The sequence below is a fragment of the Muscardinus avellanarius genome (assembly GCF_963383645.1).
Source record: "Muscardinus avellanarius genome assembly, chromosome: 16".
NCBI lineage: Eukaryota > Metazoa > Chordata > Mammalia > Rodentia > Gliridae > Muscardinus > Muscardinus avellanarius.
This window is the reverse complement of record NC_137802.1, coordinates 48,251,577-48,269,008: the sequence shown is the minus strand read 5'-3', so window position 1 is coordinate 48,269,008 and position 17,432 is coordinate 48,251,577. Positions and strand designations below refer to the sequence as shown.

Sequence of the window (17,432 nt, the reverse complement as noted above, 5' to 3'; positions counted from 1 at the left end):
CATTCGGGAGGCTGAGACCAGAGGATCACGGTTCGCAGACACTCTCAGCTACTTAGTGAGGCCCTCTGCAACTCAGTGAGACCCGGTTTCAAAATAAAGAATAAAAAATAGGGCAGGAGGTGTAGCTCAGAGGTCAAATGCTCCTGGGTTCCACCCCCAGACCCACAAAAAAATGAAAATAAAAAAATAAATAATAAATAATAACAAGCCAGGCATGGTGGTGCATGCCTGTAATTTCATGCTTGGGAGGCTGAGACAAGAGGATTGCAGGTTTGAGGACAGCCACAGCAAGTAGTGAGATTCTCATCAACTTAGAGAGACCCTGTTTCAAAATAAAAATAAAATAGAATGTCCCTGAATTCAATCCCCAGTACCTTACACACATACAAAAAGGGGTTGGAGGAGTATAGTTCAGAGGTAGAATGCCCATGGGTTCAATCCACAGTACACACACACGCACGGAAGCAAGGACTCCACAGCCACGCAGGCCTAGGGCAGCTGATGGACCTGGACCGAAACCAAGCCCTGAGCCCCATCTCTCTCCAGAGGTAGTTTCTGGGTCTTCTCATTCCCTCAGGTCTCTCTTTCCAGACCACCCAATCTATGTGGTACGGCCCCTCTGCCATCAGGGAGCCCCCCCAGACTGTGGGAGGGGGCCAGGGCCTTGCCCTGAAGGAGCCCCAGTCTAATGAGGTAAACGGGCCCTAAGCTGGCGGGTCATAACAGGAGGCAGGTCTGCTCCCAGGGAGTCCAGTCTGAGGGAGGAGCCAAGGCTTGGCCCCAGGGAGCCCCTCTCTGCTGGGCAGCTGTCTGGGGTGCTGTGGCCACCCTGGCTCTGCTCCCAGTCTGAGCAGGACAGTCAGCGGGGCGGAGCTGGGGAGACGAGCTGGCAGAGGAAGCACCACTGTGGCCATGCTCAAACGCTCCCTCTTCCTCGGTAGAAGGTTCCAGAAGCTCTGCTGGGAGCCACCGGCCCCGGCTCCGCCCTAAGAGCCCCTCCTGGGCAGGTGATCCCTCCTTCCTCAGCCCCGATGAGGTCCTTTAATTAGATTCCAACTCGTTTACCAGCTAAGTGGCCTTTGGTGGGTTTTAAATCTGCACAAATTGGTTTGCGTTTTTCTGCCCGCGTGGCGCTGTGACTGGCAGCACCCTGCCCTCCGCGCCTCCCTCCGCTGCTCCCAGCTCTGTCACGTCCTGCTCCACCCGTCCAGATGCCCAGCTTCCTGGGCAGGGGAAAGCTGGGTGCCCTGGACCTGGGGAGAGAAGAGAGTAGAGGGACAGAGGCTGACCTGTACCCCCCAAGAAGGGAAGTGACGTGGTGACTTGGGTTAAATCCATGTCGTGGCGCTGAGAACCTCTTGCTGCCCCATGAGGAGTGGGCCCGCACCAGCTGTCCTCCATGGCGGCAGTAGAGACCAGTGTGGGGTGGTGGGCACCGGCGTGTCACCAGCCAAGCGCCACTGGGCACCTCCTGCTTGCCCACCTTCCCTCTGCCCCTGCAGGCCACACAGTGGACAGAGCCCATCTTGGGAGGGTGGGGTCTGCCTGGCCTCTTCCCCCCTACCTGGGTGGAGAGGAGCTGCCCTTTCTTGGAGACCCAGTGAAGACAGCTTGTCTGGCCATGCCCTCCCTACTCCTTGTCCTCTGCCTCCTGCCCCCGGAAGTCACCTTGAGTGTCTAACCATCTCCCCCATGCTTTCCGTGATTTTCCGCCTAGGCCCTCCCCACAATCCCCATCCCAGGCCCTCCCTCCTGTGGGCTCCCCTCCTCCTTCCTCTGCCCCCTCCCGGCTCAGGAAGGCTCTCCTGAGGTGGCTTGGCATTCCGGTGGTGCTGCATTGGCAGAGAAGGGAGAGGCATTGGGGTACAGGGCTGAGGGCCCAGCCAGGAGCTAGGCTGAGCCGCTGTCTCTAATCCTCAGTGCAGCTGCCCCCCCTCCGGTTGCCCTCCCCCCACCCGCCCACCCACCTCGAGGCTCTGGTTGGAGTGACAGGGAGACTCAACAGGGCGCTGGGCATTAGCAATTTGGGGGGATATTACACAGAAATGTTTACAGAAAGGCAATTGCCCGGAAAATGACTTTGGTTACTGTGGTATAGGGCGGAAAAGCTGGTTTTAGAAAACAGACACAGATGGGCTTCTGCTTCAAGGACCTACAGACAGTGGGGTGCAGAACACGCATGGAGAGAAAGAGCCAGGGCACCCAAAGACAGAGGCCAAGACCTTTGCTGGGTGGGCTGGGCAAGGGATGGTGCCCAGAGCCTCCACCAAGCTTGAGACACACCTGACCCTGGTTGACCTTTGTCCTCTGGCCTCTAACCTCCAAGCACAGCGTGCTCCCTGCTGCCGCAGGTGCCAGCAGGATGGAGTTGTCAGGTGCAATTGGTGGTGGCAGCGCCTCGGGGCTCCTCCAGGGCGCCTTGGGCTCCTCTGGCTTTGGCTGCAGAGGGGAGAGCCTAGAGCTGCATGTGTTGGCTCCTGGGCAATGCGTGTAGGTTCTGAGCAGACCCTCTACCCTTCCAGAAATCTCCATGTTCCCCCCCTTGCCCTGCCCAGCAAGTCCCACCTGGGAGCTTTCTGCCCTCTCTTCCGCCAGGGCTGAGGCCCTCCCTCCTCTGCCCAGGCACTGGATCAGGGCCTTCCATACGACAGCCTCTCAGGTCCCCGAGGTAGGGACCTTGTCTGGCCTCTTGACTGACAGGGAGAGGGAGACCGGGTCCTTGGTTTGGGGTGGCGAGGCCCCCCAGCAGGGGCCCCAGAGGCCCTTGTGGGCTCTCTTGGCTGTTGCTTCTGGTCTCCTTTGCTCTAGCCTCTACCTTCTCCCCTTTGTCTCTCTTCTGCCATCTCCTTCCCGCTCCTCTCTCCCCGTTCTCTTCCTTTGAAGATGATGTCATGTGTGAATGTTGCTCAGCGGCAGCCAGAGGACAGAGTGGATGGTGACATCCGGGCTAAAGACGCCAGGTGGACGGGTCTGATGGCTGACGGGATGGTGTCATTAAGATGTTGGGATCTTAATTCCCATAATGAGCTACAGTGATCTCATGTGAAAGAATGCAGTGGGGGATAAAAATAAATCAGGCCCATAAATAAATGTGGAATTTGGAATTGGTGGAACAAATAACAATGTCTCTCTCTTCCGAAGCACCTGCGCCTTTATCCTTAGCTGGCCACTGGGGGGCGCCCACCGCTTCCTGGTCCCCGCGGCCTTCACTACTGTCACCGCTTTTTCAGGCAGAGCTGAGGGTGGCAGAGTCCCCCCACTTCCCACCCTCTCTGCTTTCCCTTGCTCTGGTGTTCAATTTCACCAGTCCCTGGCATCTTCCTGTACCTTGACTCTCTGAATCAAAAGATTATAGTAGGTCTTGTACATGGAGGGTCCTTGGAGAGAAGGGTGCTCCTAGAGCCCCTCCCTTACTCTATGACTCTCCTAATCCCCTCCCTTGGGGCCACAGTCCCATGCCCCTCCCCTGGTACACCCCATTTCTGCTTTCCCCACGGCCAGAGTTCCCTGCCCCTGCCTCTGCTCCTCAGGGTTCTGCTGTCCCCACCCACCCCCAGGTCCCTCCACCACTCCCAGCCCATGAACAAGAGCATTGATCTGTCCAGGCCAGCCGGCCCGAGTCCCGCTGCTTTCTATATTACAATCGATCTCCCTGGCTTTTCCCTGGGCTGCTCAGTCTGGGGAGGGTCAGGGCCGCTCCAGGACTCAACCATGGCTGAAAACCGGCTCAGGGGTAATGGGGAGGCCATCCTGCCAGGACCCATGTCCACAGGCACAGGTCAGGAATGGCTTTCAATGAAAAGGGAGAACAGATTCTGCTCTGCTCTCCTCCACTGAGCTCCTCACTCAGTGCATGGGGTGGGGTTTGGAATTAACATCCCCATTTTTGGAATCAGGCCCTGGGGCTGAGTGGGGAACAGCCTTGCTGGCTGATTGAGTGGAGGTGACTAAACCCAGGGGCCTTTGCTGGGCCTTTTTCCTCCCATCCTTTGACTTGGGTGTCTGGCAGGGTCACGGAAATGAAGTCATGTCAGAATTCAGAACTGCCCAGGGCTGACACTGGCCTCCCCCTTTGAAGGGCTGTCGATGGCTCCCCAGAAGCCCAGGCTGCTCCTCCAGCTCCCCTGGACCCTGAAGTAAGATGTGAAATATGCAGTGGGGGGGACACCTGGATCCTCCAGGTGTCTCATCCTTCTAAGCCTCAGCTTTCATCTTTGTTAAATAAAAACCAAGGAAGGTTGGGGTGTGGCTCAGTGGCAAGGCACTTGCCTAGCATGTGCAAGGCCCTGGGTTTGATTCCTAGTACCACTTAAATAAGTAAATAAATAAAGGAAGCAAGCCAGGGGTCTAAAATGTTCTTTTTCCTTTTCTTTCTTTCTTTCTCTTTTTCTTTTTTTTCTTTTTTCTTTTTTGGTGATACTGGGGATAGAACCCCTTTACCTCTGGGCTACACTCCCAGACTTATTTTATATTTTATTTGGAAACAGGGTCTCTTAAGCCAACAAGGCTTTGAACCTGTGCGATCCTCCTGTCTCTACCTCCCAAGCACGAGGATTACAAGCGTGGGCCACCACGCCCAGCTTCCTTTTCTTTCTTTTTATGTATTTATTTGGTACTAGGGTTGAACCCAGGGGTGTTCTACCACTGAACTACACCCCTGCCTTTGTGTGTGTGTGTGTGTGTGTGTGTGTGTGTGTGTGTGTGTGTGTGTTACTGAGATGGAACCCAGGGGCATTCTACCTCTGAGCGACACTCCCAGCCCTATTTTATTTTTTATTTGGAAACAGTCTCGTTAAGTTGCTTAGAGCCTCACCAAGTTGGTGAGGATGTCCGTGAGCGTGTGACCCTCCCTGGATCCTCTATCTTAGCCTCCCAAGTCCTGGGGTTACAGGTGCATGCTATCATGCCTGATTCTTAATTTTTTTTTTTTTTTTTTTTTGTGGTACTGGGGATGGAACCCAGGGGCACTCTTCCTCTGAGCTACACCCCCAGACCTATTTTTTTATTTTTTATTTTGAAACAGGGTCTCTCTGAGTTGCGGAGGGCCTCACTAAGTAGCTGAGGCTGTCTGCGAACCGCGATCCTTCGGTATCAGCCTCCCGAATGCCGGGATTACAAGCGTGCACCACCACGCCTGACTTAATTCTTAAATTTTGAAACTGAGTTTCTCCAAGTTACTGAGATTCTCCCTAAGTTGCTGAGGCGGGCCGGGCCTCTAACCTATTATCCTCCTGTCTCAGCCTCCCAAGTACTGAGATTACAGGTGTCCCTCACCGGTAATGCTCGGCTTCAGAAGTTCTTAAATGGATTCTAAAGTGTTCCAAATCAAAGCCCGTCCTTGCTGCTGCCCCTTCCACTTCCTCCATGCTGCCACTCCCAGACCTAGCTCCTCCAATACCCGGGCATCTGAGGGGTGAGCTCTGACCGCCAGGAGTCAGCGAGGTGCTGCCCTGCCCCCTCTATGGTCAGCCCCCCTCCCCCCTCCCCCAGACTGAGGAGGCTGAGACTGTGAAGACAGTCTGGTGCTTCCCCTAGCTCTGGCCCCCTTGCCCCTCGCTTTCTCCGTCAGGACCCCTCTCTGCCACCATTTGCCTGGGATAGCAGGCCAACCCGGGGTCCCCCAGCCGCTGCCCACCCAGATCCATACCCTGTTTGCCCACCCCATAAACGCTAAGACCCCTCCCCAGGAGGCAGAGAAGGAGGGATGGCCTGGAGGGGGGCAGGGAGGAGAAGGAGGGCTCTCCTGGGGCCAGGAGCATAGCAGCTGGAAGCTGGAATTTAGAGACCTGTCTGGGTGGCAGCTGTGTGCAGGCCGAGCCCCAGGAGGGCGGAGGAGCCAGGCTGGCTGGCACAGGGGAGGATGAGGGCTGGCTTCAGAGCTGGTCCTAGCAGCAAGGCCATGGCAGGATGTGCAAGGCCCGGCAAAGAGAGGCCTCTGGAGTGTGCAGGGTCTTTGGCTGTGGAGGAGCTCCTGCTCACTGGTACCCATGGGGCTGTAGACCTTAGGCTGGTGTGAGGGTGGGTGGAGGAGGGGCGGGTCAAGGGTCATGGGAAGCAGCCCTCTGACTGGTTGGGGTCATTTCTCAGGCAGCCCTCAGCCTTTAGCTGTATTATTCAGGCTGCTGTCTTTTGGCTACAATCGCTGACCCCCCAAGGCGGGGGTCACAAGCTCCCCAAGGGCGGGGACTGGCTCTCAGGAAGGCGGCCCCAATGTTCCTAGCTAGCTCTATTCTCCAGCAGCCAGTTTCCTCCATTTCATGAAATGTGCTCCGTATCAGGGAACCGTTTACACTGTATTAACTCAATATTGTTTTTGTTAACTCAACACACTTTGAACTTACACATTTACTTAAGAAGGAGCCTTATCTCACTGCCATCCCAAGGAACAGATATCCGTGAAACCAGTAGTTTGACCTTCTCATTGGGATTTTTTCTAATCCTTAGGAAAATAAAGGTATAATTATTAAAATATAGAGCAGTGTTCCTCTCCAAATCATCTCTGTGTATCTGCACCTCACTTTGGGGAGCACAGAAGAGGAGGTGTCTGTGGTGAGAGGGACAAAGGCTGCCTGGGGGAAGAGAGAGGGTGACCCAGATACCTAACCGTGGCAGGGAGACCCGCAGGAGAGAGGGGAAGTCTAAGCCCAGCGAGGCGGCTCTCGCCTATAGTCCTGGTGAACGAGGGAGTGGAGGCAGGAGGCCCACAGGGTTGAGGCCAGCCTGGGCAACTTAGTGAGACCTTGTCTCAAAATAAAAACTAAGCCGGGTGTGATGGCACACACTTGTAATCCCAGCATTTGGGAGGCTGAGACAGGAGGATCGCAGTTCGTGGCCAGCCTCTGGTACTACTTAGCGAGGCCCTTTGCAGCTCAGTGAGACCTTGTTTCAAAATAAAGAATAAAAAATAGGGTTGGGGGTGGAGCTCAGAAGTAGAATACCCCTGGGTCCCATCCTAATACTGCAATAAAACAAAACCTAAAAGGGGCTGGGGATGTGATTCAGTGTTAAGAGTGCCCCTGGGTTTCATTCTCAGTTCGCCAAAAAAAAAAAAAAAAAAAAAAAAAGAATAAAGCCAGATGTGGTGATGGTGACTTAGGCTTGTAATCCCAGTACTTGGGAGGCTGAGACAGGAGAACAGCAGGTTTCAGGACAGCCTGAAAAACTTACGGAGCCCCTCAGCAACCTAACAAGACCTTGTTTCAAAATAAAATAAAAAAATAAGGCTGGGGTCATAGCTAGGAGGTAGAATACCCCTGGGTTCATCCCACAAGACTAAAACAAACGAGTCTGCATGGCGTGGTGGTTCATGCGCTCTCAATAAGCAACATCACTTGTTAAGGGAAGCGGAGCAATGGAAACCTAATAGATTTGGGGTCAGATGGGGCCACTACCACTGACTGTGGCTTTGGGCTTGTCGATGGCTTTCTGAGCCTCGGTACCACTGTGAAATGGGGATTACAATAACACCCCCGACAGGAGTGGTGGGGCTCTGAGGCCATGACGGTGGGGAGACCCTGGCAAGCTCCTGATCTCTGTGCCCATGGCAGCCATTGTTCCAATGGTTTTGGTGGGAGGTCCTGGATCCGTGCACATGGGCGCGCGTGTGTGTGTGTGTGTGTGTGTGTGTGTGTGTGTGTGTGTGTGTGTGTATCTCAGTGGCCGGTGGTTTTTCTTGAAATGCGCTGAGTCTCCTCTTTCCTCCTGTGGTTGGCAGGGCGCCTGAGGGCCTGGCAGCAGGCCTGGCGGACACTGGATGTGTGGAGCGAGGGCGGGCGCTGGGGAACCTGGTTGAGTCCCAGGATCCCCGGCCTCGGTTCCTTTGGCCCCAGTCTGCACTTGGTGGAGCCCCCTCGAGTGTGAGCCTTGGCTCCAAGCCTGACGCGCCTGTCCTATGGGTGCTTTGTGGTGCCACTTTGGGGTTGGTAGATTGTGGGACTGGGGATGTGCAGGGAAGATGGCTTGCCTCCCACTGTGTGTGTGGGGGCAAATCTCTGCTTCGTACCCAGGAAAATAGCTGAGTTAGGCCCCCCAGCAGGGCCTCCCACTCCCAGGATGGTCTCTGGGACCCAGGGCTGTGGGTCATGTGGCCTGGAGGCTGGGAACACGGGGAGGAGGGTTCCTGGGAGTCCCAGAGTTCAGGGCCGGTGGGCATCTAGGAAGGGGCTGTTCTGCGTGGGGACCTCAACCCCCGGCCTCCCCCACCCCCGTGCTGTCCTCTGTCCCTGTGCGTCTGTTATGGGTCTTAAGCTTGAATGTGTGTTGGACGCAGAGACAAGAAGTGTTGGTGTGGGCAGGGGCTTGAGCTGTTCTGTCTCCTTCTGTTTGTCCCAAATCTCTCTCTCCACTGTCCTCTCTGTGCCCAGCTTCTCCTGTCCATCCGTCTGTCTGTCTCTGAGGAGGGAGGGAGAGGGTGCCCCAAACCCTGGACCTCCATCCCCTTGGGAAACCCCAAGAGTGATCCTTGCCTTGATTCCTTCAGGTATCTGCAGTCCAGCCTCTCTCCCAGGCATCCCTCAGCCTTGTGCGGGGTGTGCTGGTCTGAGGGGGAGGCTGGGGTCCCCACCTCTCCCTAGAGGATGCTCTAGAAAGGAGCACAGCGCACGCATCAGGAGGCAAAGCCCTCTCTGCCCTTGTGCCACCAGCTTTAGAACGGGGAAGGGGGTGTGTGTCTAGACAGATGTCCTGGACACCTTCTTCCACCCCCTGCTTCCCAGCCTTGGTCCCAAGGACAGCACCTCCAGCAGTCATCATGGTCCCAAACCTGGAGGAGGAGCGAGAAGTTGCCCCCTGTCCTTCCTTCCTGCCCCTCTCTGGGGCTCTTCCCATCGACCTCCCTCTGCCTCCTCCCATGCCCCAGTGGGAGATGGGCAGCTCCTGTTGCACCCAGAGGCCAGGCCCGCCCCGCCCCGCCCCGCAGGAACCCCCGGTGGAGGGTGGGCAGCCGCAGCCCCAGCGCTCTGTGACCCCGCTGCGCCCCTCTCCCTCTCGCAGATCCGGAGCGGAGCAGCCCCCCCATGCTGTCTGCAGACGATGCGGAGTACCCGCGGGAGTACCGGACCCTGGGGGGTGGGGGGGGCGGGGGCGGCGGGGGCCGGCGCTTCTCCAACGTGGGACTGGTGCACACATCCGAGCGGCGGCACACGGTGATCGCCGCCCAGAGCCTGGAGGCGCTCAGCGGGCTCCAGAAAGCCGACGCGGACCGCAAGCGCGATGCTTTCATGGACCACCTGAAGAGCAAGTACCCCCAGCACGCCCTGGCCCTTCGAGGCCAGCAGGACCGAATGCGGGAGCAGGTGAGTGGGGGTCGGCGCCGGGCAGAGGGTGTCTGACCTGGGTCCGCAGCCCTGTCAGAGGGGAGGCAGGGGGAGGGCTGACGAGTCTTCTGCTGGGCTCAGCCTCAGACCTTGGCTTGCCGCCCTGGAATTCCGGAGCACCGGGTGGAGTAGAAAGTGCCCAGCCTCTGCACCTGGTGGTTTGGGCTGCAGAGCAGGAAGATGTGGCTTGGAGGCCCAAGCAGCATCCTGGGCCATCCTGGGGCCTGCCCATCCCCCGGTGGCCAGCTGTCAGCACCTCTGTGGAAGGGGCTCTAAGAGGTCAGGCCTCCATATCTCAGCAGGATGGACCCCCTCTGCACGTGTCCCTGCAGAATGGAGCCCAGAGCTGGGGCCTTTGACCTCCTTCCTCTCTGGTCCCCACTCGCCAAGGCTCACTGGCTGGGTGATTATGAGCTGGGGACTCCTCTCTCTGTGCCTTGGCTCCTCTCCTCCCATCAGGATGCTTAAAGAGGAGTTGGGGGTCTCTGTCTCTGGAGCAGCATGTCTCCTTCCACATGGGTGGGCACTTCCCTTTTCACATGTACTTACTTAGTTACAACTTGGCCTCAGGAATGCCAGGCAGGAGCTCTCCCACTGACTTGCACCCCAGCCCCGCCCTTTCCACCTTCCCAGATCCTTGGGTTCCCAATGATTGTACCTCTCCACCAAGCACGAGCGTCTTCTCTGTAAGAAAGATCTGCGCTCAGCGTAGCATCAGTGAGGTGCTTTGCTGGTTGCTGTGTATTAGCCACTGAGACCCAGGCATTGTTCCTTCTGGAAAGAGGGACCAAGGGATGGTGACATCCCATCCGCATCCTTTCTGTCAGGCCTCAGGGTGTCAGTCCCTGCTCGGTCCCCCTTTCCCAGGGACTACCGGTTGTGGCTGGGGAGGCGGGTGAGCCCCCCTTACTGTGGGGAGCAGGGACACAGTGGCTCATTCCTGGTACTTTGTCTGCCTCCTGATGTCACCTCTAGTTCCTTTGGCTTTGCCTTCCTCAGGCCAGAGTCCTCCTGGGAGCGAGGTCCGGGTTGGAATGAGGACCGAGCTGCAGATGTATGTGAGGCCCTTGTCCTTGGAAAGCCCCTCTCAGTGGGCTCCCGGTACACTCTGGCTAGGGGGTGGGGTGGGATGGGGGCATTTGTCATCAAATACTCCCAACCCGGGGAGAAAGGACATTAAACTTTGCATGAAGGAGGCAGCCGATGTGGACGGGGTTCAGAGGAGGGGACATCAGGTGGGCAGGCCTGGGCAGGGGAGGTTTCCTGGAGGAGGACGGGCCTCAACTAGGCTTAGAAGGACAAAAGAGTTTGAACAGGCAGAGGAAGAGCATGTTGTTTCAGGGGGTGCAGGGGGAGCAGCATGGCCAGAGCTGGTTGGGAGAGCAAGCTGGACGGATGTCCCCCGGCTGGTGCAGAAGGCTCCGGGAGGTGGCATGGGATGTGTGGGCACAGGCTGACAGAGCGGGGCCAGAGGGTGGTGCCCAGGGGTTTGTGGTTGTTTTGGATGGTGAATAGGAGGTCATGGGGGGTGGGGCTGGGGAAGGAAAGAGTGTGTCAGGGAGGATGAAGGGAAGGGGTGGACAGATGGCTGTTGTTTGCTGTCTGGAACTTGGAGACAACCACAGACAGACCTGGGTGACCAGAAGACATCTGGGGTGAGAAGAGGGATGTGAGAGGAGCTGAAGAACTGTGTGGCCTTCACGGGGATGCTGTTGGGTACCACAGGCACAGCTTCACCTCCAGAGGGACCGCAGCTTCCAGAGACTTGAGCAGTGGGACCCGGGACATCAGAGGGCCATCAAGGCAGAATGGAGTCTGAGAAGGGACCAGAGTTGGTGATGGTCAGGGAGATGGTGGGACCAGGAACCTTCTGCCTCCGTGAGGAAGAGGAGTAAGGCTCTGAGGGAGAGGTTGGCTGGACAGTGACCCACACCTGGGAAGTCCTAATGACTTGGGTGAGGACAGACAGCCGTGGGGACTGGCCAGGAACTGTGGGTCCACATGGGGCTGAGGGCTCTTTTCTCATAGTGCAGCAAAGTAATGGCCAATGTCACAGGTCAGGGCGACGGGGGTGGTGAGGAGCCAGGAGCCCTGGCCACATAATTTTTGGAGTCAGGTGGAGGATGTTGGCTGGAAAGAGAAAGAGATGGAGACTGGGGGTGGGGGAGCTACTTCAGCGTGGCATGCCTGGGAGGGAAGATTTGGCGGTGCTTCCTCGGAGGTTGGGATGTTCAGAGGCAGGAGACTAGTAAATACTCAGTAAGTACTGAGCAGATACTTGGGGCGTGAAGCACAGCGCAGCCACCCACATGCTCATTCCTGGCCCTGACACATGGCTGGTCCCCTTGGCCTCAGCATGGCGCTGGCTCCGCAAACATCAGGGAGGGGTGAAGCTGGAGATACTGAGGGGCAGAGGGCCCTGGGGACAAGTCCTGGAGGAATCAGGTCAGGTGGCCCTGGGTAGGAGAAGGAGTCATTTCCGTGGATGTGGAGCAGAAGATGTGTTTGTGGGGCAGGGACAGCTGGGGTAAGGCCAGTCCTGACCTGTGGCTCCCATCTCTGAGGAGTCGGAGGTGACATCCGCAGGGAGGAGGGAGAAGGCCAGGCAGGAAGCTTGTGTCCTGCACAGGGCTGCAGGGGACAGGGAGGCAGGCAGGACTGGACAGAGGATCTCAGGAGTATCTGATAGGGAAACCCCTGTCCTGGGCTCAGGTGACCCTCATCTGAGCATCCAGAGAGACCTGGACCTAGTCAGACACCCCAACCCAATGTAAGAGACCCACTGCCCTCCCCTCTGCCCTGGGAGCCCTGTGCCCGGGCTAGCCTGTCAAAGTCCCCAGCGGCTCCTGCCCGCTCCCCCTAACGGGGTGTCCCCCGCTTCGCACACACAGGTTGGCGGCTGGACCGTGGACCCCGTGTGCCTCCTCAGCTCCCTCTGCTCCCACCTCCATGGCGACTCCGCCCCCTCCTCCTCTGCGGCTGGCCAGCCCGCCCAGGTGAGTCACCGCCTCCACCACCACCGGAACCCAGGCGGAGCTTGGCTTTGGGGAGGAGTTTTTCTTTTGGAGGGGCTATATTCCGAATTTTAATTTTGCATCCCTTTCTCTTTTATGTAGGAGCCTCCCCTCATTTTCAGGGGACTTCTAGGCCCTGTACTCACATCTCAACTGATTGTCTAATAATTCCCTACCACTTCCTCCCCAAACGTGGGTGGTTTAGAGGAAAGAACTTTTTGAAGGACCAAAAAAAAAAAAAAAAAAAAAAAATTCCTTTCTCCTTTATACAGGAGAATCCCCATCTTGCTCTGAGGGCTTCTAGGAGTCTCTTATTCTCTCCCCTCACAGATCATCTTATTCTCCTGTGCACACCCTGCTCTTCCATTTCTGAGCAGAGCCAGCCTTTCCCTGATGTCTTACCATCAGGAAGTTCTCATGATGTCTCTCTCCCACCCTTCTTGCTACGTTCAAGGCTTGATCTCAAGTTTTTAAGAACTCTCAGGCATCTGGCCGTTGGCTATGACCTTGTCCCCCATGCCTCATGGATCCCAGCTTAGATCAAGCACACTTACACAATACATGGGCTCCCAGCTCAGTTCTAGACATTGCCAGGGATAAAGAATAGGTGTCTGAGGCCCAAGGGGGATGGAGGGACAGAAAATCAGAGTTGGGATTTGGAGGGGACAGCGCAGGGAGGTCTGGACTTGAGGGTGCTCAGCTGTAGGAGGTGGAAGGGGGTCGTGGCAGCCAACCCAGTGGGTGACGGGGCGCCAGTCCCTCACTCTCCCATGGGCCGCCTGGGTGGTGAGGAGGCCTGACTTCAAGGAAAATTAAACCAAATAAATCGCAACCACCTAGGAAACAACATCTGAGCTGAGGGCAACTCAAGTCCAGCAACAGGTTGACATGCGGGGCATGGCTCACAGGGCATTTGGACCGCTTCCGTTCTGGTCCTCAGTCCCATCTCTGCTGAACTTTCGGCATCAGGGATGTGTCTGCCTCAAGGCTGGAAAGACAAAGTCTGTCCCACTTGTCCTGAATCACCAAGCGTGTGCGTGGGAGGCCAAAGTGGGGCTGACTGAGACAGGCTGGTGATGGCGCAGAGGATAGGTGTGCGCACAGGCAGACCAGGGTCCCTAGGGGGGTCTTGGTGCTGTGAGAGGGTTGGGATGGTACAAGGCGTGGACTTGGTGAGCTCTGTTGTCCCAGTTAGTGGAGTTCCAGTTGGTCCACACGCATTTGCTCTGATGGAGAAAGGAGGATGGCTTGGGAAGACCTCTGCCCCTGGGCTTTGTGATTAGTAGGGACAGTGGCTGTTCACAGGACATGATAATCACTTGATACTCAGCTCTAATCACACGCCCTGCCCCCAGGGCTGAGTTTGAGGGTCCTTTATGACCAGAGACAGCAAAGAGGCCAAATAGCACAGCAGGGCAGCATCCCAGCCCTTCGAGGAAACTAGGCCTCCCTGACTGCGCACGGGATGAAGGGCAAGGGTGCACCCCTGCCGAGGGTAGGCTGTGGGCTCAGAAGGCGACCTAGGTCAGTCCTTGGCGGATGGGGGCAGTGAGGAGGACCCTGGGAACGGACTAGAGGTTAGACCAAGCCACACCCCCTCCCCCTAGGCTGCCCTGCCTCCCTCCCTCCTGCTGCAACCCGAGTCCCGGGCGGCGGGCCGGCGTATCGGGTGACCGCGGCGACGCAGCCACCAGCCTCGGCCGCGGCTCCGGCGGGGCTGCGCCGGCGGGGCCGCGCCGGGGGAGGGGGCCGGGAGAGGGGATGTGCTCGGCCGCGCGCCGCGCCGCGCCAGGTGGAGTCGCGGTTACCGGGGCGACCGGGGCCCGGGCCGGCTCGGCGGCGGCGGCTCTCGCATTGCAGCAAAGGGCACCGGCGGCGGCTGCGGAGGCGGCCGGGGGGAGGGGAGAGCCGCGCGGGTGGGAGTGGGGGCGGCCCTCCCTCCCCCGCCCGACGCCCGGGGGCTGGGGGCCCGCGCGTACACCTGTAGCCGCAGGTAAGGGGGAGCGGCTGTGGGGGCCGGGGTCGCCGCCTCGGGCTGGGCGGGGGCGGGGACACGGAGGCGGGGGTCGCCCAGGGATGGGGGCGCGCAGCCGCTGCGGGTTCGCGATGCCCGAGAAACGCCCCCTCCCTTCCCCCACCGCATTAGGTGCTTTCCGCGTGGGACGGCCCCCACCCCAAAATGCGGCAGGCGCCCCCTCCCCCAACCGCGGAAAGTCATGACCTTCGCGGGGTGCGCCTTCGCTCGGGTGCAGCGGGCTCCCGCAGCGCGCCCCCTCCCCACGCGCGCTCTCTGCGCTGGGCCGGGGTAGGAGGTGTGGGTGTCGCCGCGCACACCTGGGGGCAGGGTCTCTCCTGCGCATGGCGGAGGGAGGCTGGCGGCTGGCGGCTGCGGGGGCTCACCGCGTAGCCCCGGCCTGGGGGCGAGTGTTTACGTGGACTCGAGTTCGCGGGAGTTGAGGTGGGTGTGTGCGCCGGTGCCAGCCGAGTCAGGGGATACGGGACCGGGGGTGCGGACCACGCGGCGGGCCTTCCTCCGGGAGGGTGCTGCATCGGGGAGTGAGGTCAGGGAGGGGTCACACACTGGTCTAGCCTACTGGGGACCAGTAGGACCAGGGGCTTGGCTAAGCCTGCAGAGGGGCTTGGCCGGTCCCTCCCGGCCCAGGTCGTGTGTGTATGTGTGGGGAAGGGTCAGATTCAGGGGGAGGGAGAGCCCACGTCCCGGGTGGGGTGAGTGGGCCAGCTTTAACTTCTCAGCCCCCAGAGGGCGAAAACTGTCCCTTCTGCCCACCAGGGAGTTAGTTTCCTTTCTCGGGTCTCTGCAGAAGCCCCTTCCCCCATTTCTGAAAGCCTTATCGTTGGCTTCCATCTTATTGTTGTAGAGCCCCTCTCATTTTGTCCCTGCTCCTGCAAGGTTCTTCCCCACAAGTGGTTGCCCCGGGCAGGGTGTCTCCTATGTAGCCCTCTGTAGCCTGCCTTCTCCCTGCCTGCTGGGAAGCCAGACCCCTGCCTGCCTATGGGGAACCAGCAGCGTTGCCTTGACATTGGGGGTTTTGCTGGGGAGGGGAACCAAACCTCTTCCATCCTTCCTGCCCTCTCTCCTCTTTCCAGGGGGGATTTCTTTCAGGGCAGTTCCCAGGAAATAGGCCCAGGAGGCCGGTCTGCTGGGTGCCCAGCAATGGAGTGGGGCCAGACTGAGTACTCCCAGCCACTGGCCTGCTCCCGCGAGCAAGGCTGTTCTGTTGGTCCCTTCTCTGTGACCTGTTTGTTGAGGGCCTACTAACTGCTGGGCACTGTGTTGGCCTCAGCACCAGGAACTGACATCCAGGAACCGAGGGCTGGGGTGACTGGGGAGTGTTCTCCTTGGAGAGAGGGGGAGGAGCAGCTCTGCTCTCAGCTGCAGGGCTGTCCCAGGGGTTAACATCCTGGGAAGAGACTAGAGGATGGGCAGCTCCCAGGAGGCCCTTTCCCACTGCAGTTTCCCCCTCCCGGCAGAGTTGTTGCCAGGAGACCACAGGCTGGGTTCCTGGTGGGTCAGTAGGGAAGAAGATCATTCTCCCAGCTTCTGGAAGGGAGGACTGAGGATGGAGAGGCAGGACTCACCTCAGATGTGCTGTGTGCTTCAGAGCCACAAGACCCAGGGCTTTGATCACAGTGTCCCTCATACATCTAAGTTCCCCAAGCACAAACCTGGCTCCTCTCCCATCTGTACCCATTTCTAGGGTTTAGCTGGCTTGGCCTGTGGCGCCGATGCCACCCTGTCCTCCCCTTTGGGCCCTGTTATGGCGTTCGTGGGCTTGGGACCCTGGGGCAGGCCCACCCTGAGGGCAGAGCCACTGTGAGAAGCCAGTCTCTGCCCTGTCTCTGTCAGGGTCGTGGAGCAGGTCCCAGTCATCTGTAGCAGTTACCCTGAGTCCAGTGTGCTGACACTGGTGGCAGAGTTGGGGACAGGGCATCTTATGCCTCTTTTTACTGTGTGTATGGGGTACTAGTGATTGAACTCGGGGGCATCTTGCCTGTAAGCTAAACTCCCAGCCCTATTTCATATTTTATTTTGAAACAGGGTCTCATTATGTTGCACAGGGCCTCACTAAGCTGCTGAGCCTGGGTTTGAACCTGCAATCCTCCTGTCTCAGCCTCCCAAGTACTGGGATTACAAGCATGTGCTCCACACCTGGTTTCTGCCTCTTTTAATTCAAGAGGTCACCTCCCTGCCACACGATGGCTGGGACATCAGAGGCATGGAACAGTGGCTAGAGTGGCCAGAGGCACCCTGACCCCAGCGGTAGGGAAAGGAGAGAAAGGGCTTTTTCTGAGGCCGTTGAGTGTGTACTATATGTGTACTGCTTCGTGTGTTTCTGTAGCTGCTGTGTGCGTGCATGTGTGTGAACGGTTATGCACCTCTCTGTGTGTGTGACTGTGACTGTGGGGTAGGTATGAGCGGTGTCAGTGCCTCTGCGCTCTTCTGTGTTTGGGTGCAGTGCCTGTGAGGGCGTGTATGTGTGTGTGAGCAAGCCGGTCCTGGGGTTCTGTGTGTGCACAAGTGGGGGTGCTCTCGTATGGATATTTTTGAGTTCCTGTTTCTGGGGCTCTTCTAACAGCTTCTGTCCGGGTGCTGGTGCCCGTGGTGGGTGTGTTGCTCGGGAGTGTCTGTGATGTCCTTCTCTAAGGATGCGTGTGAGTCCGTGCAAGCCTCTGGGTAGGAGCATGCGTGTCGCGGGAGCTGTGGGTGACCTCTGCGAATGCTGCCTAGACTGCTCTGGTGGTGAGGGACAGAGCCCTCCTCTGCAGGGCCGTCCGTCACTCGGAGCCTGCAGACCTGCCTCTAATCATAAACCTTCCAGTGCCCTCTGCCTGGCTCTGCCTGCCCCCTACGTGTCTACTCCTTCTGCTATCCCTCCTCTTCCAAGGCTACGGTAGCCGTGGCTAGAACCTGCTGCCCAGCCCCTGCTCCCTGCCCTTGTGAGCATCTCCTGGCATCACGGGGGTGGGAGGGTCCATAGATTATCCGAGGCACTGGCTGGGGTGCAGACTTCGCTGTACCCTTCCCTTGCCTGGCATGTGACAATTTTTTTTTTCATCTTTTAGATCCAGTGCTGAGGGGAGA

The 17,432-nt window shown here is 58.2% G+C and overlaps 1 protein-coding gene across 2 annotated transcripts in view; it reads left to right on the top strand.

The window, feature by feature from the left end:
* The window catches only part of SRCIN1 (SRC kinase signaling inhibitor 1), a gene marked incomplete at both ends in the record, with an annotated part of 68,062 nt that overhangs the window by 17,726 nt on the left and 32,904 nt on the right, over positions 1 to 17,432 (top strand). For both annotated transcript variants that reach the window (XM_080713307.1, XM_080713306.1), the window contains 2 exons: positions 8,992 to 9,293; positions 12,206 to 12,310. In XM_080713307.1, coding sequence (XP_080569433.1) covers positions 8,992 to 9,293; positions 12,206 to 12,310 — 407 coding nt within the window. The remainder of the gene's footprint in view (positions 1 to 8,991; positions 9,294 to 12,205; positions 12,311 to 17,432) is intronic.